Source organism: Magallana gigas, chromosome 8, assembly GCF_963853765.1.
Source record: "Magallana gigas chromosome 8, xbMagGiga1.1, whole genome shotgun sequence".
Classification (NCBI taxonomy): Eukaryota; Metazoa; Mollusca; class Bivalvia; order Ostreida; family Ostreidae; genus Magallana; species Magallana gigas.
Window position 1 is genome coordinate 12,549,030 of NC_088860.1, and position 26,409 is coordinate 12,575,438.

Genomic DNA, 26,409 nt, shown 5'->3' on the forward strand with positions numbered 1-26,409 from the left:
AAGATGATAACATGCTTTGATTACAAATTTGCACAATAAACCCAGTATCTTCGCACAAACCTTTCGTGGTACAGGTATTTAATTGATCATACATTGTTATAACAGTACTGTACATTGTAGATAATTGATACCGAGACGAAGTGATTAATATAATTGAATAGGTTTACACAAAGGAAGTTTCGGACAGTGTTCAGGTGAGCCTGCAGGTGAGGTTCGATTGATATGATTAATTTCACACTTGTTTTTGTTATGTCAATCAAGTGTTAGCGGCCCATTACCTAACGTGAGAACACATGTTGCTTTATACTTTGGCTTAAAGGATCTGGGTCTGCTTGTTAAAAATCACACTCAAGTGGAGGGAAATTTTGTCGGCATTTGAAAGAGCACCATATTATCGAAAAAGACAATTCCCTTTCTTATAATGACGAAATGTTGGTGTTGACCGCTACATAATGATCCGTTGATTAGTAGACCATCGTCTGATGCTAACAAACGATAAAATTAATTTAAAAAGCTCGGTGCTAAACAACGTTTTCTTGGTTGTTGGTGGGTTCTTCACAGGTTTATGAAGTTTGTAATTATTGGTAGTGGAATCCACAGTTTCCCGCCGTCAGATTTTATCATCACCTACTTGTTTTAAAATTTTACTATCACCCACAACTAGTATTTTGTTTGTGGCTGAAATACATGTTATCCGTTGTCATTTGGTATCATCTAATAAATATTATTGCACTTTAAGGTTAAGTATTTGTCAATCTTTCTCAGTGACTAATAAATGAAGGTATGAGTTCACCTTCAGGTCGGGATGGACGTAAAGCTCCAACGTTGTTCATGATTTTTCGTTACTATGTTTTACATGTTGCCAACGAGAGACATAAATATACGTTGCTATAACCTGTTTATCAATCTTTGTGAAATTCAGTTTTTGTTCATAGTTTTTGTAATTATACCATAAGATGTATATATCTCCCACAATAAAAAAACTGATGTATCCATGTACATGTGTATCTTTTCACTATGAACAAATAAACATATAATGTATATTTCTTAAGCATTGTGTATCAATATGTCCCTCACAATTAATAAACTTCTCTATCTCGAGCTCGAGCTCTAGATTGATTTCTTTTAATGTGTCTCCTTTTTTAAGCAGGTATTAAATGTGGCTTCATGGCTGGCCATATTTACATTGAACATGTGATTGTAAATCATGAAATTTATTTTTGCCATGTTTTGATACAACACTGCATCGTATATAGGCCTTGTTAGTAATTACTGGTAATATATATATATATATATATATATATATATATATATATATATATATATATATATATATATATATATATATATATATATATATATATATATATATATATATATATATATATATATATATATATTCCAACATAATCATGAAGATTGCAATTCCGAATCATTATTGCATGAAACAATTAAAGTTGGTGGAAGATGTGCTTAAACGTTTTACCTTTGTGTGATTCCAAATTTAAAGGGACTTGGACACGATTTGAGCTCAAAATTCAAAATTTTATTTTTCCAATTTTAATGTTTAGAATGGTTATTATAGGTACTATTAAAATTTGTCAAAATTTAAATGTCAAATATTGTGTTATCAGCAAGATACAGAGTTTGAAAATCTTTGTTTTGTAAACAAAGCTCGAGCTTTGTTAGGTTTACATATGTGGTTTTTTTTTCTTTGGTATAAGTCTCAATCAAATGTTGTTTTTTTCTGTTTACCATATTATCAATGAACCCACTGAATCAGTTAAACTTGTTTGCCACGAGTCATTTGGTCAAAGAAATGGTAATTCCATACTTTACATTATTTGTTAACAAATATAAGACTCGAGCTTTGTTTGCAAAACAATGATTTCTTACCGTCCGCTGTACCTATCTCTCTTATAGCGAGCGAAGCGAGCTCCATAGACATCGTGTACGAATGGAGGAAATTCGAGTTGAAATCTGCACATTGTTCAAAGAAAATTGTGTGGACCCGCCTGAAAAAGTTCTACATATCCCAAGAATCCTTTGCGGTGCATAGCAACATGGTGGAACAGGAAGCGTTCCTAAGGAAAATTCTTACCTCTAAATGTCATATACATGTACATCTATTTCATTTAACAACAAAAAATCCTCTAAAAACACTAAAATAAACAACAATATGAATGTACCTATCTGAACTTTTGCTGACATACCGGTATGACGTCATTTCGTTCCCCGAATTTATCCGAGAATCTCTGCTCGTCGATTTACGGACACAGCCGAGCGTCTGGTTGAACGAAACTCTCTGCTCGTCGGAGATTTCGGAGACAGCTGAGCGTCTGGTTGAACGAGATGTCCAGTCTCTGCCAATCGCAACTTCTCGGGCCTTTCCGGCAGGCTTGGAAAAACACCTCGAATGTATTACCTAGGCGTCCATGACAACCCCCCTTTTTATAAAACTTGATATAAATACAACACATTTTACGATCTGTTGAGATGTAAGCTATAGTCTGTCCCTTGTTATTGCTTCCATCAATTTTTGATGATTTTTAATAAAAATACACATACCTGTGAAAGAAATACAACTGAAATCGATGAAAGGGAATATATCCAAGATATCTTCATTGAACAATTATCCCTTTTCACTCATAAGATTTCACAGGAACGAAAACAATTTTCTTACGGAGATTTGTAATGGGAAATGTTTACATTTTTCTCCATTCGGAATACACTCGGAATACATCGCGCAATTTTTAAACATTATCATCCGGGCTTATTAATGGCTGATGCAATGCAAAATCTCCGTAGACTTTCAATTTTTGGATGTGTATTGAAACCTGAAGCGGTAGAGGGGGCGTTTTAAAACAGATAATCTGGACATTTTTCATATTAGTGGATGAACGTAGTTTGAGCACAAAGGTATTTACTATTATTGAAATATCAAGCAAAAAGTGGTGGAAGCAAAAACTCGGGACAGAGTATAGACTTCATTAAAGTAAATGATATACCCTAAAATATAACACAGAAGCGACTTATAAGGCTTTCTAGCCGATACGTATTTTAATGGGAAGTGACTCCATTTTGAATAAATTCTAACATCCGGTAATGTTAATACATTCGAGGTGTTTTTCCGAGTCTGCCGGGAAGGCCCGAGAAGTTGCGATTGAGTCTTTGCTCGTCGGAGATATACGGAGACAGCCGAGCGTCTGGTTGAACGAGACTAGAGCAAAAGAAAGTTAAGTATGACGTCACAGGGATCTCGCGCTATAATTTCCCGCTATACATTAAGAGGTGGATCAAGCGTCTGTACTGGTATTTACTCAGTATCAATATTAACAGCGACTCTTCGGCCGATTAGTTTTGTTTTAATATTGTTTTTTGCTTAGTAAATATATACACATGAAAGTTCCATGCTTAATTTACTGTCATACTGATCCAATCATATAAGCATACGTTAGGTAGGTGACAAAAAATTATTAAAATAAAAAAGTCAAATTATAATCAGATCTACGTGCAACCACGTCATTTTGTAATAAATAAATAAAACAAAAACAAAAAAGAGAGAAAAAATAAACTGTTATAATATCTACATGTATTTGTAAGTTGCATATGTGGTCAAAGCTATAAATAATATTGGATATCACACGGCACATTTCTACAACGCATATATAGCATGCATAAATAAAAAAAAAGATATAAAACAAATTTATGTTACAGAGGAAAATATTTCACACAGATAACAACGAGGAACAAGAGAAATAACACAGACACACAGTGTATTGTTTACTGGTTTTAATGATCATTATTAAAAAGTAGAGGAATGATGAAACATAATTGTATTTACATTAAAAAAAAATTAAACGGCTTTGTATTCATCACAATATTTTAATAAGTGTGTTTAACATTAATCAATGCTCAGTGGTAGTTTGCTTAAGTGTATTAGACTAGGGTGGGACATTTGGAATAAATGTTTGATAATTTCGGGTTCCTTGCGATGGTAAAAGTTTTCGAGACAAAGCCAAAGTTTTTTTGTTTGGGCAAGTCCACGGGTTGCCTTTAACAATGATGAGAGATGTGTTCCTTCTGTGCTCGCCCGAACGGTCAACCGTTAAACATATTAACTTGACTTTTGTTCAATCGTTCAAAATGAGCAAATAAACCATTTTATACGTAAAAAAAGAAAAAGAAAATTTTAAGCTAAAATCGTGTCCAAGTCCTTTTAGAAGAGGGCATCCATGTAATCGCTCAAAACCAATACCGGTCTCTTTGAAAAAGCATTTACAGCCATTTCTAATTTCAAAAGAAATATATATCAGGATATAATGAAATAAGCCACGTTCATTATATGATGAATTGCTAATTTATTTAAATCCGATCCCCGTGCTCTCGGTATTCACTTGATCTCAGATAATGTTATGCTCTCAACAGAATATCATGAGAATTGAAAATCTAGTTTATTGTTCTTTTTAAGCTTCAGATCTGTTTAATGCATTTTGGCCGAAAGCATCAGTTATTTGCACAGATTACCCAGCCCTTTTAGATTTGCGTCTCGTCCATTTTATTTAGATCCTTGGGGGGATTCAAATTGTGCGAAGTGCCGCGTTTTGTTTCACCCATGGCGCTGTCTCCTTTGACAACTACGATAACATGCAGCAAGACATTGAAATCTTAGAAAGATTTGCGGCGTGTTCGATTGATCGGAGTTAAGACGAAGATTTGTTCCTGTGACGAGTAAATTAAATTGCCAATACTATATTAATGGTTATTAGGGGGCTTTTCAATGTATTCCCACCTAATCCCCGGATTACGCTTCGCTTTCATCTAACTGGGAAAACAAAGTGGCACTCATCCTTGGTAACATGTTTATCAAAGCATTCAATTTGAAACCCAAAAAGTAGTTCCGAATCCGCGCAAAGCCTAAAAAATTTGACACAACTTGAGAAATAAGTGGAAGAGATTGTCGTTTATTAATTTGTAGCATTCCTATCTGCTCGTTAACATCTTTTCTATCACCATTTGTGGCAAGCCATAGAAACGCAAAAAACTGGCGGGAATTTAATGATAAGACGCTTTTTTATGCGAACAGATTTTTTGCTTGAGGTTCATTGAAAATCATCGCGGTGATTGTATCATGGATTTATGATCATATTGAGATTCTGATTGAAAGATTTATCGTAAATTATACCCTACCCGGTATCTATTTCTTTGAATATCTATCTGTGTCTGTTGAGCGCTTAAATTTCTACTGACAACGAAGGTAGAGTATCTGACATACTTTTTATAAAGTCAAATACTCGATTTATGCAGAACATTATTTTAACATTTGAAACTTTTGGCCCAGTCAGTCTTGTTTACCTGTGAATGTCATATAGAGGTCACATCTAATGTCAATTTTTTACGTATTGAAGTTTAAAATCTTGTGATAATGTTTAAATTGATAAAAAAAAATCTCCTTAAAGGTTCAATTTGTTACTGTTGGTTATATATTAACAAGTAATAAGTAGGTTAAAAAAATGGAAAATGCTCTACATTCGATGACTAAAAAACGTCCAATTCGAGTTACACCTGTTTCTTTATATCAGGAACGTAAATAAGTGTACATTGAAACTAAAATACACGAATATTCATTATTTGTAGGTTTAGTAGACCAACGGGTACGCGTACTTGTACGTGTAGGTTACAGGTTAGAAATACGCGTACCACTCCCAGAAATTTTTCTTATTTAGCAGTTACGATGTATACTTACAAATGTTTTAATGTAATTCTATACACCCTTTTCTTTTAATTAATCTGATTATTCATATTCACAGTCGAAAATTATCAAATCATGTTCATTTAATTTCAATCTGAGGACACATATACATGTATCTGGCATAATTCACATTAAGCTTGATATTGAGTTACAAGGTTGAGAAATTGGGGACATTGCTCAACTTAAAGTGTAACGAATGAACTCATAAATTTTAAATAATATTATATGACATTTTTTATTTAAAATAATTCATTCATATTTCCAGAAACCCAGGGTTAGGGTTAGACCAAAATTATTTTGAATTTCTTAATAGCTAAGAAAAGTTTTCAAGACTTTGGTGTTCAAAAGTCAAAATTTCAGTACTTCACTAAATACTTATCTAGCTATAATAGATTAACACTTATTGAAATGCTTATGTAACAACAAGGTTGGGAAATAATCCTAAATTACATTTCAAAGTTTGTTTGCATGCAAGGATGAACTTTTTGACTGTGTACAAATCATCATGACCTTGGTTGTTGAACTAAATACAATATTCTGTTGTTATTTTGAAGAAACAAAATTTTTAAAATTTATCTAGTAAGCCATTGCTTTTGCTTTAAACAAATAATCCCGGATGGATTCTAATATCAGTTTAGCCATATCATTGTCAAATTGTACAGTTGTAAGAAGGAAAATTCCAATGCACAGAGCATGTGTACAGATAAACTTAAAACATTCTAATGAGCAAAAGACATCACAAGAATTCATTATCAAATTAAAAGCATCCGACACTGGGGGCAATTAAAACTTTGAAACAGAAATTGCACCTTATAAAAATACATTATCTTATAAATTCAGCTCAGATTCGAATACATATAATAGAAAAGAAAAAGCAAATTAAATATATATATATATCGGCATTTTTCGCATCATGGAAAAGGTAGAGCTTGTTTTGAAGCACAGTTAGCTACAGAACTGTATCTCCGCGAGAACTTCGGGTTGACAGACCGTGGTCTCACCATCTGTCAACCCGAATTTCCTGTGGAGTTCTGCAGCTAACGTTGACGTATATACTTTTACATGTTTAAGGGTTGGTTTTGTAGATTTTTTTCTAACAACAGCAAATAGTTATATTTCATTTGTGATTAAAAGGATCAAAGTCAGGTATTTTCTTTGCATTTCATTTTAAAGCCTTTTGAGTTAAAACGCATTATGTCGATTTTACGTTTTATCACTAATTAGCCATTAATATATTTTCGGCAGAATATTTAGTAATTATGAAAGCCACACACCATGAAACAACGTAGCTAATTTTATCGACGTCAAGATCAAATCCCAAAAGATCAAAGACAGAGTAATCTCAAATTGTAGATGCCATAAAATATCAAGCGAGGGTCTCCTTTTTCTTTAAACGTATTCAATATTTTGCCTGAGAAAGTACGCAAATCAGAGTGTGACATTCCGTGAAGACGCGCTCTTCCTCGAATGAAATACCACAATTTGTTCTAAGCCATGCGTTCAGAGGAAGTATACTCGACCATGTTTCCTATCGACCATGCGTGCCAAGGGCCTATAGTCTCCTTGGAATTAAATCTACCAATAGATTAATCCGATTGACTCTTGAGAATTATCCAATGTAGAAGGAAGCGACGTGCGGCACCAGCGCGGGACATCCTATTTAATCCCTGATTTGGCACTTATAAGTTTTCGTGCGTTCATTTCTAAGTGTCATCAATCCCCTGTAATAGCTTGTCAATGGCCATCACGCAAAACCGACCACCGCGCCATCCCCTACTGGACAAATGATTTAGAAAAAGAAGAAGAAGTGAACAGAGCTGTTCTTTTCTCTCCTTGTTTTCTGGAATCTGCGCTTGGATTTTGATACACTAAGTTGTCAGAAATTCTCACTCTTGTAAACAGAGAATAAGGTTTTAATTTTTCAGATGAATTAAAAATGTTTTTCCGTCTCAATTTTGAAAAAAAGTAGTCATTTTACTCATGATTTAACATTTCATCCTCTATCATCCAAATGTTATAACAAAAAAAAACCCCATGTAAATTGTATAAAATGTTACATAAATTTACCTTGATTAAATCTATCTCTCTCTCTGGCAATAAAAATGAATTGTTAGTATCTATCTATCGCTAGAGTTATCTGCCAATTACGTGAATAATTATCTGCAGAGAAAATAAACGTAATTACTACATACATGTACATGTATAAGTGGCATACCACTATTAATTTTTACTATATATTCTTACCAAAAGAACGCAACTTTAGACAAGGGTAGCGAGTTTAAAACAAACTTCTGGGGAAATTCGTCTTTACAACTTTTAAAACAATCGTTCCTTACCAATTTTGTAGCAAAAAACACACAGCCATCCACAAAGGCACGAGAGTTTGTTTACATCAAAGTTACACATGTGCTTGAAAATAATGTCCGAGCCTTTTCACCCCCTTGCCGAAACAACTGGCATAAAAAAATTCAAGAGACATCGTAATTTTACAAAAGTGGGAAAATCAGGCATTTTACACGTTGTTTTTCATCTCATAAGTGCAATCCCTGTCGCTTGCGGAAACCGTCTAAAAACGAAGGGGAATACAGGAATTATTTTGCCTCAGCCATGTTTTGACATAAAATAGTGTTATGAGACCTCTATGCATTTGCCATTGCTGCTATATAAGTAGCGAACTGAAAACAAAACCTATCATTTAAATTTTCATTGCATAGGTACATTAATAGGAGGGATTTTCTTTTTTCTACCGTTTATGTAATTCAACAGAATAGATAAATCATTTCTCAAGTTACCTCATCAACAAATGGTTGTCCTTTTCCTTTCAGCGTTTACAATTTGATTCGGTTGGTTTTGATTTTTTTATGCAACCATAACTGTTACGTAGAAAAATTACATTAAAAAACTGTAAATAATAAACATATCTTAAATCGGGTCTATGTTTTGTCTGTCGGTTGGAAAGGACAAACAAACAATATTTTAAGGCAACCTCTGACATATCCAAAAACTGATTCTGAACAAAAAGACAATTTTGTTGAATTGAGATTGTGCTCTTGCAAGATTCTATACCATAGCCCAACCGAACACTACTGAATACGATAACTATTCGTTCTTCAGAACCACAACTCTCAAGGAATGCAAATAAATGCATTTACTTCCGGTTCATATGTCGTGCTCAGTTTAGTCATCGTATTCAGTAGTGTTCGGTTGGGCTGTGGTATAGAAACTTGCAAGAGTACACCCATCATCCAAAAGTTATAACAAAAAAAAAACTATGTAAATTGTGTAAAATGTCACATATAAATTAATATTTCTTTCTCTTAAAAATACTTCTTATATCGTCTAGATGACCTCTTTTCCTTTCAATACATTTAATTAATTCCAACCAACTAACCAGTTTGGAAGTACTCAGTCTGTACGTTTCGCATACTTTTATTAGCATACTTCATATATAAAGTTATACAAAACGCGTAATCTGAATTTTCTTGAAAGTCAGGGGACAGAGTAACTAAAAAATTAATGTGTCAAATGGGCAGCTTTCCCTCACTAGAGGGCGCGCAACGGAAGGATTTGAGCGTAGCAGGAAGGATAACTCTATTTTCTTAATACCTCGGCATTTTAGACTGTTATTTACAGAAAAGGAAACGGGGTCGATTTACCGAAGAAATGACTTGTAAAAGTGGCATCTTGTGTAGAAATGAAAAACGGTCTATTTGCAAAAAAAAAAAAATGTGAGGGGTGGGGGTTGTTCCCCTCCATCTGGTACATGTATGTCTGAAAAGTATTTAAAACATATTTTTTATATAAATTCTCAAGATATAAATGCAAAATCAATATTGCTTGTGTGAAGTCTTGATCATATATAATTAGCGAATCATATACCCCGACCCACACACAAATAGTCACATCCGTAGATTTACACAAACACCCCACCACAACTGGGTCTACATTACTAATTGACTCATCAGAATGAACTTTGTTCCATACATACTTCAGAATTGTTTTCTTCCTAAACTGAGTTTTACATTTTCCTTTACTCAATCTGTAACACTGAGAGGGATATATTGTTAGAAGATGATCATTTTTCAAAGGGACTTCCTGTTTTAAGGCGCATACAGCAGCTGCAGTCTGTCATACAAACACGTAGTTTTTAGGGTAGACCTGTTTGTAACTACGTATGTATATAGATATATTGAGAAAATGCCGTATCTTGTGCCCTTTTTAGATGTAAGCTGATGAGATAGGTAACAAATAACATCATTTCCGAATATTTTCTCAAGAAGAATTCAAACTGGTTTTTAATTTTCCTCTATAGTGTTATACACTGAAAACAATATATACCGGTGTGATGCCGTAAGTTACAGTGAAACTTCTAATGCAAGAGAAATAACTCTGGCAAATGTTTATAGAATCTGGTGTAAAATATCATGATCACACTTATTTTTCTACACCTAAGAGAAGCTAATCTTCCAATAGATAGAAGAACGAAATTTTATTTGTTTTATCGACTATAATTTGAAGCTTTTCGAGCCCGATTGAAAATAAATTTGCTTTATGGACCTTTTATTAGAGGTTTCATGCTTTAAGATATGAAAGCTGAACCTAAGAATTGCGTCATCTAGCTGACAACAGACCCCAAAGTTAACAATGTCCCCAGTGGATTCCAGCTCAAAAAGTGGCAATTTTAATATAAGCACTGGTTCCCTGTGACAAAAGGGATAAGACCCCAATATTAGAAGTTGAAGTTCGAAAGAAAGCAAAGCGCCAGGGTGTCGAATGGACCCTATGTTGTAGAGATTTCATACTCTAATCTATGAGTATAAGATTCTACTATTTTACAAGCAGATTCCGAATCCGATTTATTGTGACTCGGAGATTCTGGAACGAAAGTGGAGCAGATGGCTCAGTGGTCATAGGCGGCCAGTAACCGAAAGGTCGCTGGTTCAAACTACACTGTGGTCACTTGATGTTGTGTGTTGTGCACTAAGACAAGGCACTTTATCTACATTGTCTCAGTCCACCCAGCTGAAAATAGGTACTGGTTTACGCTGGGAATTAACCTGCGATATACTGGTGTCCCATCCATGGGGAGTCAATGACTCTCATCCGCTAAGCACCACAAAAATTGGGGATAAGCACCGGCGTTATGCGCCTTCATGGCCCGGAGACGGATTTAACACTAACTTATGGTGAGTCTGAAAAGGACCAATGACAATGAAAGGAAGCACAAAGAACTGAATAAAGCCCTATTGGCTGGTGTGTTTACGAGCATGGTGCATTAGAATGATGCATTCGGTAAACGTTCAAGGCGATTTTACCAAATTTTCGCTTACTTGTAAGTGAGGGTGATATCGGTACTATACATGTGTATTTCTGAAAATAACGCCTTAACATTTTTCTTTATTATAGAGAGGTTTAGCAAACCAGTGTACGCGTACATCTAAGTGTAGAAGGAAAAATATGCAACTCCAGTTTTAGTGTTGACGAATTTTTACATATAAGTACATGTTTGTAAACATTGTAAATACAATGTTAGTACGTGTAGATTACCTTGAACTTGTAAATGTAGCTTATCTGTCTGTCCCTGTTGGGTTTTTATTTCGTCAAATGTATTTTTTCTTTCTAAAAACGAATACTGATGTAAAGAAAAAAAAAAATGTATTATAGAAGTTTTAGTTAGTGAACAGTGTAATCGGGTTCGGAAAAGGTTTTAAATAGTCGATAAAAAGGCTTTGAAAATATTTATTACTGCATGGTAGCTTGTTGGCAGCTAACGAGGATAACCCAGATTAGCAAACATAGTCTAAACTAGGTCATCTTGCTGTGATTAAACATAACGGACTGAGGACGGTAAGTACATGTAGGTAAATCTTATATGTGAACATGTTAGCTGTACCAGGTCATTGGTGGTCACTGAATTCGTAATTGAATTCGAGGGTCTGTTTTGAAATTGAAAGGGGCGGTGATAATTATACAGTGTACATGTGCTGATGTAGCATGTTTTAAAAGAGTTTTCGACACACGTTAAAAATGGTACGTGTAAGTAGGGGTATATACTGATATCCTGCCATGCATCTTACTGGTGTCTTCCCACTTAGCTAAAATTCTGAATTTTCTATGGGTGACTGATTTTAGCTAAGTGGGAACGGTGCACAGGTAAGGGTGTCAAAGATCAAAGGAAATTAGTTATAGGTGAACTATAGTCTGTTCAATTATTGACCTTAGGTACTTTTTTAATTCAATGAAAAAATAACAAATTTTCAAGATTATTTTTTGAAATAAAAAAAAATTTAATTAAATACATTTAATAGATGTAAATTTTAATTATTAAAAAGGGTTTGTTTTTTTTATTCATCTTGGAGTTAATTTTATTTTATTTAAAATTACTCAATATTCTTTTGAGTGATGAGAAGGTAAACAGACATAGTTGCATTAAATGGGCATGGTCACGATTTTGGTCAAAGAGGGCGTTGCGCTTCCTATGCTAATTTTCCCGAAAGGAGTTGCAGATGAAATAAAAAATCAAAGTAAATGAATTTGATGTAATTTTTTTTTTGTTGCAGCAGGGTAGGATTTTATCTGGTAAGTTTGTATGAAATAAAAAATCAAAGCAAATGAATTTGATGTAATTTTTGTTGTTGTTGCAACGTTGCATATAAAAAAGTGTAGAATTTTATCTGGTAAGTTTGTACTAACTTTTATAAGAACATTTTATAAATTTGATTTTTTTAATCACATGAAAAGGTTATGTGGATACATGATTTATGAATGTTAGAATAAAGTTACTGAAACGCTTGATAATGTAATATTCTGCATGTGTGCTTAATTTTTTTTCAACATTATAACTATGTGAAGTGACTGAAGTCCCCGTTATTAACTTGCATTACAAACATTTTCTTCTTTACAATGGATTTTAAAACAATGCACGTAGCAATGTAGAAAGTTGATTCCCCCCTTTTATGAAAAAAACGGATCTGTTGATTTCAAAGACACATATACAGGTTGCTAAACCTTATTAAATCTACAATATATATTTTAAATATTTACCTAGGGTGGGAGGGGGGGGGGGGGGGGGCAGTCAAACTTCGTTAAAAACCACTCGAAAATTACACTTCACACATTAATGGACTTTGTACGTTGAATCATATTTATTATTTTTTTAATTTTTACATAGTTCGAATCTTTAAAATATTTTTTTCTTTACCATTTTTAATTCAAACTGATATTAAAGGCATTGCAGGCCTAGGATTTTTTAAAGAGCCCAAACTCCTGTTGCCTCTGACTGAAAAGTTACAAACTTTTTCGGCTTTTGGCTGTTTGTTCCATATGAACTTTGTTCCATATGAGCTTTATTGTTGCTACTGGAAATATTTGTTGTTTATTTTTATAAAAATTTAACAAATTTACTTGAAAAATAAGTAATAGGGTTTGTGCTTTTACCATATCCAATAAGTGTACGAAAGTTTGATAAACGTTCGTGCGATGGCTTGCCGTTAAGCTAAAATGGACACTAAAACATTGAATCATTGTTTTTTGAAAGATATAGTTTTATAACTGCTGCTGTGTGTGCATGCAAATTGAGAAACGCGCGGTTTTAAAATTTGTATGCACACACCACTGCAGTTATGAGACTATATCTTTCAAAAAAATAATGATTTAATGCTTATATTTACATTTTTAACTTCTTGCCTAGCCTGCAAATGCGATTTATACCTTAAAAAGTTCTATTTTATCCTAAGGGCAATTTCAATCAGATGGAAGATGAATGGAAGAGCCACTGTAACAGCCACAAGCGCACGAACTTTAATTTTCACTTGTGACGTTGCATTTTACAGCGTTAATTTTAAAACATAATTAACACTCGTCATTTTTCACCTTTCAGGTGCCCTGTGTGTGTTACAGCGTTATAACTGCAGTAGCTTTCCAAACACTTAACATGCTAAAAAAAAATATGCGGAATGTAAATTTGTACACATATTCACACACACGCCCAGCAGCAATGCTATATCCCATTCGAAATAAGTTGTGTGAGAGGATAATTACTTGACATAAATATTTTGTAATAATAGATACATCGTTTTATGATATTTTCCATTGTATTTTCATAGTACACATTAAAGATCCTCGACACCCCGTGACTTCTACTTTTTATGACAGTACGTCACAACATGGCGATTTAAACGCATTGCAAAACAGTTTATATCGGCAAAATTCGGTGTAATACATATCTCTGTGGCGCAAGGTGTAGCTTCGGTCTATCAATCCGCAGGTCCCGAGTTCGAATACTGGAGAGACTTTTATTTTCATGAAGAGCGGTAAAATTGTAAAAGTTGATTTTTCCCCCCAAAATTGAATTTTCTTTTGGTCATTTTCAAGCCGAACACATGCTAAGAATCCATATCTTTAAGTATTTTAGGACAATGGGCTTGTATGCAAAACTACTAGTGTTTCCAAGTGTGTGGAGAACCCTTAACATGCAGTGCTGCGTATGAAATAACACGTAACGTTATACATATTAAAAGTAAAAAGATGTATGAAATCGTGAGTTATAGTAATTTTATTTCCTAGGATGTTTTTGAAAAACAGTCATGACAGACGAAAGCAAAGCTGTGTTGAATCCTGGGGAAAAGGTTCAACCGGATGTAAGTAAGGAGGAAGCGGGCCGTCTGCTTCAGCGTCTGTATGGGATGTCCGCCATTAAAGTGGATGAGCTCAGTAGTTATGACGACAAGAATTTCCATATCCACGTGGACACCTCCAATGAAGTCAATTTATCCGAGAATGGATATGTTCTAAAAATACTGAACTCTCTCGATTCCAAATTTCCAGAAGCAATAGGTAAGGGGCATATATTTACTGCATCAGGCATGTAGCATCGTGTTTGGAAAACTTATCGTAAACTTCGAAACGAAAAAAAAAAACAAAAAAAAACAAAACACGAAACAAGAAAATTGACATGATTTTTTGGGAGTTGACTTTAATCAACTCTCCTATGCAGTTACTCTGACAAACCGAAAGTGAAACAGTGTTTGGACCTCAGTACAAAATTTGTACTGAGGTCCAAACACTGATACTGAGCATGAAGCCGTAGATATGTTAAAGAGTGTTTTATATTTGAATCATTTGCAAAAACTCTTTATTAGCTTTACTTTTTTAAAACAAAGTAATGGTAATGGTAATGCATTACTTTACTCATGTAATGGTAATGTAATGCATTACTTCAAGAAAATCAAGTAATGGTAATGGTAATTTAATGCCCAAATTCATGAAGTAATGGTAATGTAATGCATTACTTTACAATGTAATTCGCCCCAAGCCTGGTACAAATCATCGCCGCTGACAGGACTTTAGTTCTTGAAAATAACTTATAAATTCGATAAAATGTATGCTAAAGCATTGTTTTTCAAGGAAACTTATTTATAAATACTTTGAAAATAGTCAGATTTTAAATGGTACGAACAATTTAGATATTATTTGTAGTCGTATGTATTCTTACGCCAGAGTTCAATATAGTCTCGTTCAACTCGACGCTCGGCTGTCTCCGTAAATCTCCGACAAGCAGAGAGTCTCTCTTGCTTGTCGGAGATTAAGCCAAGCATTCGGTTGAACGTTTGCTTGGATCCATAATTTTTCCAGAAATATTTCTATCACTGATACATAGTTTGATTGAATTAATTCTATCTTTAAGTATAACTTAACATGATTCTCATGGGAGTTTATTAACATTCTTGTGTCGAAAAAGTCCAAAAATTCATGTTATAAAAATGTGCATAATTCAAATACAGATTAGAAACTACCCGTACTTGTCATGCAAAATAACATATCATTGATTTTAAAATAAATAACCATCGATAAAATCAACTCCCGTAAGTTCTTCTGTACTTTGATTTTGTTTTGCATGTGTATGCGGGAAATTTTTGTGAAAAAAAATATGAAATCAGAGATCGAAGGATTTTTTTCATTTTGAAAACGGATCAAACATTAGTTTAAAACAGAAACCATACTGTATTTTTCTACTATTACGAATAAAACAAATATATTTGATTGATTTTTAGAAGCCCAGAATCGTTTAATTCTACATGTGGCAGACAGGGGTATATGTACCTCCCGTCCCTTACCGAACCTGCGGAACGAACTGTGGTCACTGGAAACGCTGGAGCGATCAGGTAACGGTATGATAGTGTAGAACAGCAATTATAAATGGTTGTAACGATTTGAGTTCTGTCTACATTCGACTAACTCGAGTAAGTCTCGAGGTATGAATTAAATATATCCATCCGAAACAACAACAAAAAGTTGCTCTATATTTATAATATGCATAATGATTATTTTCTGATATATTTTTCGATGTTTGATTTTTCCTAAAAATCTGTGAACAAATATTAGTATGTATTCTACTACAGTTATTGCCGAGATCAAAGAGATGCCGCGGACATTATTCTCCAATATACCACGAACGTCATCAGTAAATTATCAGATCAGAAATACCTATTTGTCTCGCACTGATCATGAAAGTACAACTTCAAACCGCAATTTTTTTTTAAAATCATGTCAATTTCACGTGTTAGTTCCAGTCAAAACAATGTGTATTGCTTCAAATGTTTATTTTTAAGAGATCAATGCGGCTGTTCCTAGGACCTCCCTACCACATTTTCACTGCGTGTTTTTACATAAAATATATCACGTGTAGTAGTAATAATCGTATTAAATTGCCCTTAAAATATTAGGAACATGAGTCAAAGATATTTTATAAATAAGTGAAGAGTATTAAAAATCCAAACAAAAATTCTGTCGTCTGCATGTGATTCCTTTGATCGATACACATGTAAACATTACTAACAAAACCGTTGGGGTTACACGGAACAGCCGTCAAAATGACCTAGATCGTCTCTCTATAGGAGAAACGATCTGTAGAAATACTGGGCTGTTAGTAGAATAGAAATAAAGTTCTTGTTATCGTGAATGTTGCAGGATAACCTCCTCGGTCTCGAAATGTTGTTTGAAATATAAAAGCCTCGGCTAACGCCTCGGCTTTTATATTTTAAAACAACATTTCTCGACCTCGGAGGTTATTCTGCAACATTCACGAAAACTCGTACTTTATTTCTTAAATAATTATGTTTATATTTTAGATATGTTGTGTTTGTATGGTTACTTCTTCCCACAGGAGACGCCAAATTTATAGTTCGCCTATTTACTTACGTCCCCGGAAAAATTTTCTTGGGGGTCAGATACTCTCCATCGCTTGTTCACAGCGTTGGAAAATTAGCGGGAAAAATGAATGCAGCGTGTTCGGTGAGAAATCCAGAATTTTGCCATTCTTAAAAATATACATGTTAACTATTTTGTAAAAGGCATCCGATCAGACATCGATTAACTACTTTTGTGTAAGATTTATAATTACATGTATTGTCATTGCAAGTAAAAGGGGTCTCGATCGTGTATTATGAGCATTTAGCATTTTTAACATTTTTAATACATGTATTTGGTTACATATTCATGCACTCATGTTCTTTCAATGACTTTTCGATCATATGGAAATACTAATTTTTAGTGTCAGTAAAAACCGGCATTATGATAGTATTACACCCTCCATGCAATTACTTATTGTTATATCAGCATTGTCCGAATTGTCTCTCTGTAAACTTGCAGGATTTCTTTGACCCAGCCTTTTCAAACTACAAGCGGATATGGAGTTTAACGGAAGTCCCAAAACTTACCAAGTTCGTTGGTTGTCTGAAGGATGTGAAAAAGGAGGAGGCAGTGCTGAAAGTAGTCAAAGAGTTCGACGAATACGTGGTGTCTAATTATAGCACACTCAAGAAAGGTATACCCATTTAGTTCTTGGTGATTGGTTTACGTGACTTACCACCGCGTGTTCAGATAATACTGTAATACACATTTAAGAGGACTGGGTGGTCGTTGCCATTTTTAAACTATACTTACCTCCTTGAAGAGAAGAGCTCTATAAAAAGATGAAGGAAACATTCAAACTTTAAAGGGACATGCACGATTTTGGTCAAAAATTATTTTTTCGATTTTAATGTTTACAACGCTTCAGTAAGGCATTTTTATTAGGCAACCAAAATTTGAGTGTCATTTGATGAGTTATAAACGAGTTACAGAACTTGCAATTATTCGCTATGTAAACAAAGCGTTTGTTTACATTTTGAATGTTGAATTGAAAATTTAAGTTTTAGACCAAAAATGAATGTATTAATCGTTAGGAACTGTTTATTTATGTTTAAAATGAATAATAAGATAGACAAACCAGCTTGAAAAAGATTTTTACCGGTATATTCGACCTATGTAAACAAAAACAGGGCACGAGCCTTGTTTACAGGACGAAGAATTGTGAGCCCTGTATCTTGCTTAAAACTCAACGACTGGCACCAAAACTTCATTTGATCATTAGAAATGCATTCCTAAAGCATTGCAAATAATAAAAACAGAAAAACAAAATTTGACCAAAATCGTGACCATGCCCCTTTAAAGCTATAATACATGTATTTGGAACTTGTCTTTGCTAAACGACAGTTTATTGCTACTCAGTCAATAACAATCAAAAACAAATATTATGTTTAAAACTATAGGGATGCATGTTACTTTGTTCACCATTCAGCCTCCTTTATCCACTGTGGTTGTACATGATAGTCTTACATTGTCCGTCTGTTAATATACAGGTATGATCCACGGCGACCTCAGTGACAATAACATCCTTATCAAGGCGTCATCGTCCTTGCCCGGGGATTATGAAGTGGTCGGTTTTTTGGATTTTGGAGATGCCAATGAAGCTTACTATGTGTTTGAGATCGCCATTCTCATCTGTTACGTCATGATTAACGCAGGCGCAGAGGATGATCCCATCGAACTAGGTGGTCACGCTCTGGCGGGTTACTTGTCCGAGTTTCCCCTCTCTGTTGCAGATTTGTCTGTGTTGAAAATCTGCATTGCAGGGCGCCTTATCCAAACTCTTGTATTGGGTGCTTACACAGCGTCCATGGAACCAGAAAATGCCGCCTATGTGCTACAAACACAGGCCCGTGGCTGGGAGCAGCTTTTTTCACTGTGTGCAAGGTCAGACCAAGAGGTGTTCGACTCATGGGACAGCGTGCTTAAACTGTACAACCTAACCTTTAAGTTCAAGGAATCTGTGTAGTGTGCTGTATACAGAATTCGGACTCTCCGGAAAATTTGAACTAATCCATTTCTATTTTATCATGTGGTCCCTTGAAATCATGTATTAAACTGATGCATTAAGTTTTCATTCAATACAATGCAAAAACAAAACAACCAAAATGGTTTGAAATACATAATCTCCAAGAGAAAAATGATAAGTTGAACTTTGTATTAGAGTAATGTACAAATCAATGTGCTCTCCATTACTTCATACTATGGAAATGATCATACAATTACCGTTAGAAATGCTTACAGTAACGAACTCGATTCTTTATGATAATACTAAAATGTTGAACTTCAAAACAAGTTGCTGAAAGTATATTAAAATTTACCATAATATTTGAACAACCAACTCTTATTTTCTTCTTTGTGGTGTGTTTTTATGTAAACAACCAATGATTCATACAACAATTATATTTTTGCGGCCCATTTGACGCTTGCGTCAATATGATTTCTTGTATTTTCTTATAGGCACAGAGACAGATGGACGTGCGGACAGAACGAACAACCATTTGGGGATACAAAATCACAACTTGTTGATTGATAGGTTGATAATCGATAAATCAGTGAAAATTTAATAACAAAAATGATCAAATGCAGCCCCCCTCAATAAAAATGAATTTTTCTAGCCAATAGGACAGGCAGGCGCGGATCTAGAATTTGTTCAAAGGGTGGATAGATTATGTAGTAAGTATATCCTAACATGGAATTTAAGAAGCTTGTCGTGTCTTTTGATAAAGCATACAAAGCAGACGATTTTTTATCGGACATCATCCGACTCACCAAATAGCTCAGATTTTTTCTCTAATGCAGATAAAATCATAGATTACTTAAAGTTTAAAAATCAACTGAAGGTGATGAGGGAGTTTGTCCTTCTACTGAAAATACTGGCGGGCGCAGGAAGGGTATAACTGGTTATATTACTTTCATTTAAAAGTTCCGTAATTCCAATAAAAAATGTTACCACGGTAAATTTAGAAATGATAGTTTCAAATTATTCAAAGGCTGTCCAAATGTAATGAGACATATTTTAAATTGTAAATTCTAGTCACAGATATCTTAAATTCCGACACTTCGATGCTATCATGGTCATCTATATTCACGTGAGTTTTATGAACATGTACTGGGTTTTAGTTTATACACTTTACCTACTAACAGCTTCAAATTCCTAAACAGGCACAATGCACATGATTTGAAAAAGCTAAAAACCAAAAGTAATACTAAAGAAATAGTATAAGTATGTAAAATGAGATCATGATGCTAAATATTTGGCCAACAAATTCAATATTTGAATAGAAAAAAATGGTTTAAAAAAGGAAAAACCCACCGGCTTCTTCAATACCGACACGATGAATGCACAGTATTACCAGCAATCTCTGTTGTCACAGAACCATGCGTTCTTTGATTACATAGTCAGGGTTAGAATTGAAAGAAATTGTAGATTTGCATGGACCATGGCCATATATATAAATGCGGACCTTGGTACATGTGACTTTTTCAAGCCGTTTTATTCATTTTCAAGAACAAACACCGCCAAGACTCGTTCCGACTTTAACAGATGCGCAGGGTCTGGTTGACAGGATATACATTATATACTATATAATTTGTCATAATTTGTCATATCACTTGTATTGCGGATTATATATACATGTAACAACGATACTCACCCTTCGGACCAGCCACTGCTCTGACATGCAATATACATGTAACTTTAAAAAGTTTCATTGCTTAAAGGGACTTTGGCACGATTTGGGATCAAAAATTTTATTTTTATTTTTTTGTATAAAATGGTTTATTGGTGCATTTTAAATGATTGACCAAAATATTGAATGTTAAAGTCAAGTTACAAGCGAGATACAGAGGTAAGAATTGATTGTTATGTAAACAAAGCTCCAGTCTTATAGTTGTTTACAACAAATGTAATGTAGAGAATAAGCATTTCTTAGACAAAATGGCATGTAAAAAAACAATTTAAACCAATTCAATATCTTCATAAATATCAACAAAAGAAAGCTACATTTGATTGAAACTTTCACTAATACAACACATATGTAAACGGAATGAAATATTCGATCTTTGTTTACAAAACAAAGAATTATGAACACTGTATCTTGCTTCTAACTTAATATTTGACTTTTAAATTTTGACATAGCATTTATATAAACTTCTATATTTATCATTATAAACATTGAAAATGGAAAAATAAAATTTGAAAATTTTGAGTCAAATCGTGTCCAAGTCCCTCTAAGATATCTAAATCTTGACAGTGTGACCGGGGTCAAATACATGTATTTGGTAATTTGAACATGTTTCAAATCTCAAACAATTTAGGAAAGGAAAATATTGGCACTTAGCATGTTTAGGCACAATTTTCATCGGGATCGATACACGGATATTTTCCCGCGTTTCTTGACGTGGATCGGGTTTCATGATGCCACAAAACAGAAAGGTTGTCTTTCCTTCCACATTTTTGAAACCTGATGATAAGCTGATAACCATGATACCGGTGAAAGGTGTGTAGTACATTGCTCTTTTTCATGTGTATATCATATATGAAATAAAACTGTTTTAAGTGTGAAAATATTGTGTTTAATTAGTTGTCTGGTTTCTCCATCTGTCATAAACATGATAAAATCAGACTAAGAGAGGATGTAATGACTTTTAGCTAAATCACAATATTCTACAACAGGGGCTCGTCACGAAGTTTTTCAACCTTTTATATCTACCACCTCTATACAATAAAATAACTTCGTGACGAGCCCCTGTGATTCCACAGAGAAACATCAGCATCGTTTTTGAAAATTGTAGAGGGAATTAAGGTAGACTTACCCAACATCTTGTCAGCAAAAAAAAAATCATTAGATAAACACTTAGTGAAGATCACCAGAATTAGCATGCCTATGCCTATGACTCTATATTTCAATCTTTCAAGGTAAATTTAGGAACAATTATATTTCCTACGAGAAAAAGTAGGGTGGGGGGGGGGGTGAACCCTCTATTATGCTATGTGCCTAATGGTTAGGTCTAACTTAGCCAAAAAAGTTTTAGGGGGTGGGGGTGGGGGGGGGGGGGGCTAAAGGTAAATTTAGGAACAATTATATTTCCTGCGAGAAAAAGTAGGGGGGGGGGGTGAACCCTCTATTATGCTATGTGCCTAATGGTTAGGTCTAACTTAACCAAAAAAGTTTTAGGGGGTGGGCCCACTTCTCAAAAGAGAACAAGTGTTCTTTAAAAAAAATTCCAATAGCTAAGAATCACAGGCACCTGACGTCATATATTTTTCTCATAATAAAAATAATACACCGCTTACCTAATAATACACAAGGTACCCATCCCCGCCATCTTGGATTTTTTTAAAACTGTCACATCGCCGTGAATTTTCGCTTATAACTCAGCGGTAACATTTTTCTGCGATCATCTCCGCCGTCCGATCGGTCACTCGATTTATTAGCTTACTGCTGATTCAACCAAAACGGCCCATAACATCGTTTATTAATAAAAATATCTCCTCATTCTGCATCTACTGCTGCTGATTTGCGACAAAAGGCTAAAGGGTGGACGGAAGTTGACATCTTTGCGTCATCTTTTGGGATATCCCTTTTCTGATTGGTGCATTTTTTCCCTAATAAAATACTGCAAAAAATGCACCAATCAGAAAAGGGATATCCCAAAAGATGACGCAAAGATGTCAACTTCCGTCCACCCTTTAGCCTTTTGTCGCAAATCAGCAGCAGTAGATGCAGAATGAGGAGATATTTTTATTAATAAACGATGTTATGGGCCGTTTTGGTTGAATCAGCAGTAAGCTAATAAATCGAGTGACCGATCGGACGGCGGAGATGATCGCAGAAAAATGTTACCGCTGAGTTATAAGCGAAAATTCACGGCGATGTGACAGTTTTAAAAAAATCCAAGATGGCGGGGATGGGTACCTTGTGTATTATTAGGTAAGCGGTGTATTATTTTTATTATGAGAAAAATATATGACGTCAGGTGCCTGTGCTAAGAATGAAAATACTACAATCTGACAATTGTGCTTTAATACAGGTTTTGAAATTTAAAAAAAGTTCACTGGTCAAGTGGACCATTGATTTTATGAAATTTACTGATCGGAACAAATATTCACGGTACATTTTTGACTTTCAAATAAAATATAAAAAATGCATTTTAAAAGAAAAATGGGGAAAAAATGGATTGATTTTATCCTCCAAAATTGGAGGATAGATGCTTGCGCCCCCTGGTGGATCTTTTCAGATGAAGTTTTTACAAAGGGAGTTAACTCTGACATAAACTTTAATAACTAGACAATCAAAAATTCACCTTATTTAGCTGTCAGTAATTATATTTATTGATAATATTTAATAAATATTAAAGTTTGTATTATTGCAGGGCTGATTTTAATGAAAAATATTTTATGTGAAGACTCTCACATTTTTTTTGAAAATTCAGTTTAATTCATATTTATAAAAATAATGGTATCATTTTGATTAATAGTACATTTGACAATGTAATATTTTAAAAATACTATACATAGAATTTAATTCAAATCGCCGCATACAATCATTAGTTTGTTTCCTTAACTTTAATTTCCATATGGTCTGGTGCTTGCATTTTTTCATTAAAGATATGCATGAAGCCTTTAAAATATACCCATGCTATCCTTCAAAAATGGAGGATAATTTCACCCACAATTCAAAGCAACTTTCCATATATGGTAAAAATTGGCAGCCATCTTGAAATTGAGCTATCCTCCAAAAACGGAGGTTGCCTAGACCTGTTACTTTTAATTTCATTGAATTGAAAATGTAAGCATATGTTTCATAATCGCCTTATTAATAGATATTGAAACTGGTCAATGCTTGATGCGCAGGATATTTCATCAAGGTACTTTTTTTTCTGTTTTTCTTGTAAATGTTTAACAAATATTTCAAATTCCGTCTAAATTTCTCGTAAAATGAAAGTCAAACTAAACTAGTGACTGCATGCTTCTCATGGTTGACAAGAGCCATGTTGTTTTACAGAGTATGGTTGTATTAAATGATGAAACATAACAAATGGCATAAATTCACAAAAAAACTATATAAGGGTTTAAATTTGTTATCATTTTTTGGTATTAAAATTTAAACATAGTTTGTGACTGTAAAATAAATTGGAAATCATAGCTTTCAGTTAATAGCAGTCGGAGACCTTAATTTGTTAATTACGGTAGCCTTACCCTTACAACAATTGCGACTTCTCTGGCCTTTCCGGCAAGCTCGGAAAAACGAATGTATTACCTAGGTGTCCATGACAACCCCCCTTTTTATAAAACTTGATATAAATACAACACATTTTACGATCTGTTGAGATGTAAGCTAGACTTCATTAAAGTAAATGATATACCCTAAAATATAACACAGAAGCGACATACAACACTGTTTAGCGGATACTGAATTTGATGGGAAGCGACTCCATTTTGTGTAAAATTCTAACATCTGGTGATGTTAATACATTCGAGGTGTTTTTCCGAGCTTGCCGGAAAGGCCCGAGAAGTTGCGATTGACCTTTACAATGCATGTAAACTTCGATCTGGTCAATTGAAGGTGTTTGCAAAATTTTAAATCCTGCGTGTAAAGATGTTAAGTCTTGAAGTAGTATATTATATTGCCGGACATTCTGACTGATTAAGTAAGAAAAATTAACGGACATTTGAAATATTGATCGGTTTTGCCAGTACGGCTGATTTCAAAAACTCTGTTGATATGTTTATTCACCAATAAAGGGCCCTCATGTGTCATATACATTAAAAACAATCATATGATCAATACATGATTTTAACAGATATTAGTTGAAATAGGTGGAAAAAATATTAATGTCTAGCTCCACATTACAAGATTTTAGTCTGTTGCAAATATATGAAATGATTTCTAGATGTAATGAAACAGAACTGCAGCTATACAATAACAAGGATATATCAAAGAGCAGTGCATGTATAAATATTGTACCGCTTATGTAAGCATAGACGTTTATATCTGATATAAAACATGCCAAGTTTTCAAACACATATGCAAGGGTATGCAGGTTTGCATACATGTACATGTATGAGCAGTTATAAACACATTCCATGAAAGCAGTACATTAATTTAATACATGTAGTATTGATACTGAAATACAACCCACAATATGTATTTGTATTCCATATACATGTACAATCATATGTAAAAATACTATAGAATTAAACATTTCATATGTATTTTCAAGACAGGACAGAAAGTGGAAGGATAGTATTTTATATAGAGGAGTGGAAACTTTATTTTGTTGGCCTGACCACTTAGAGCACCAATAGAGAATGCCTATTGCAGCATTTAGTTTTCCATATCTGTGCAATCTTGTACCATAAGTACTCGGGCCACAAATGTTCTGTATTTTTGTTTCTATGGTGTAGGATTTTTTTTGGTACACTGACTGAGTTACAGGATTTACAGAACCCACCAGATGGGCTGAAACGAATATTCGAAAAGGACTATACATGGTTTGAGTTTAAAATGGCCCCCTTAAATGAACAGTGTCATTTTACCGTAATTCTTTGTTTTTTTTGTTCAAGTATACATTTGAAGTTTTTTCATAATTTTCATTTTGATTTTAGTGCCCACAATTTGAAAATAAGACAACATAAAGTTTGCCTTTTCCTGCCATTTTCGCATTTTTAGCATAAAACTGCTTGTTTCAAAGCAGTTTTTCTTTAAGGAAACATTTAGTGACTGCTTGAACAAACAAAATATTTTCACCAAAGATGTATCTCTCCAGTACTTATAAGTGACAAAAAGTTCGTTCTTGTTCAAAGAGTCGCTCTATATTTCCTATTGGGACAAAGATAGAAAAATTGTCACTTTTTGACTGATTTTGATTGAATTATAAAAAAGAGCCAATTCTGACGTCATATACTGCCAGTGAGTGCATATAGATCAAATCAATAGGTGAAAAAAATATTTTATGTCAACTCTTTTATAAAATAAAAATATGGATCACTTTAAAAATACTGAATTATGGGGGCCAAATTTGACTATCATATATAGTTCTTTGTAGACATGATCTACAAAGGACATATGTAAATGTATTATGCATCTTTGATAGCATATGTAACTGTGTAATTGTAAGTGTAAACTGCTTCAATGTGTCATACTTAATGGATAGATAAGTATCCATTAAAATTATGTGCAACTTTAATTTTAATGCAGCTAGATAATAATTTTTCAAAAATTACATTTCGGTCAACAACAATCAAAAGATTTGTTACTTGCCACATTTGTGATGTCAAAATGAGAAATGATTATTAAAATGAAATGTTCGATAAAAAATATCAAAATTTTATGTGTGACATGCATCTTTTAGTTTAAGTTATAAAGTGTAATCAAAAATGGCCCTGTTGGCAATTGATATAAGTACTATATACATGTACCAGTATTAAATAATTAATATATTTTTTTAATCGAGACTTCTAA

At 33.9% G+C, this 26,409-nt stretch overlaps 1 protein-coding gene and 1 long non-coding RNA gene across 3 annotated transcripts in view; one reads left to right on the forward strand and one right to left on the reverse strand.

Annotated features, from left to right (window-relative positions):
• Positions 1-11,481: 11,481 nt before the first annotated feature.
• On the forward strand, positions 11,482-19,371 carry LOC105328928 (hydroxylysine kinase). 2 transcript variants are annotated; one of them, XM_011429996.4, is made up of 6 exons: positions 11,482-11,599; positions 14,318-14,587; positions 15,805-15,915; positions 16,917-17,044; positions 17,402-17,576; positions 18,433-19,370. In XM_011429996.4, the coding sequence occupies exons 2-6, from the start codon at positions 14,338-14,340 to the stop codon at positions 18,906-18,908; spliced, it is 1,140 nt and encodes a 379-aa protein (XP_011428298.3). In that variant the 5' UTR covers positions 11,482-11,599; positions 14,318-14,337; the 3' UTR covers positions 18,909-19,370. The 2 variants fall into 2 exon arrangements, with proteins under 2 accessions (XP_011428298.3, XP_034327501.2); XM_034471610.2 differs by having other exon boundaries at positions 11,523-11,609; positions 18,433-19,371.
• A 3,599-nt stretch (positions 19,372-22,970) lies between these two features.
• Positions 22,971-26,409, reverse strand: part of LOC105328925 (uncharacterized) — a 76,298-nt gene continuing 72,859 nt past the window's right edge. The window contains exon 7 of the long non-coding RNA XR_010708565.1: positions 22,971-25,407. This is a non-coding gene — a long non-coding RNA (uncharacterized lncRNA). The remainder of the gene's footprint in view (positions 25,408-26,409) is intronic.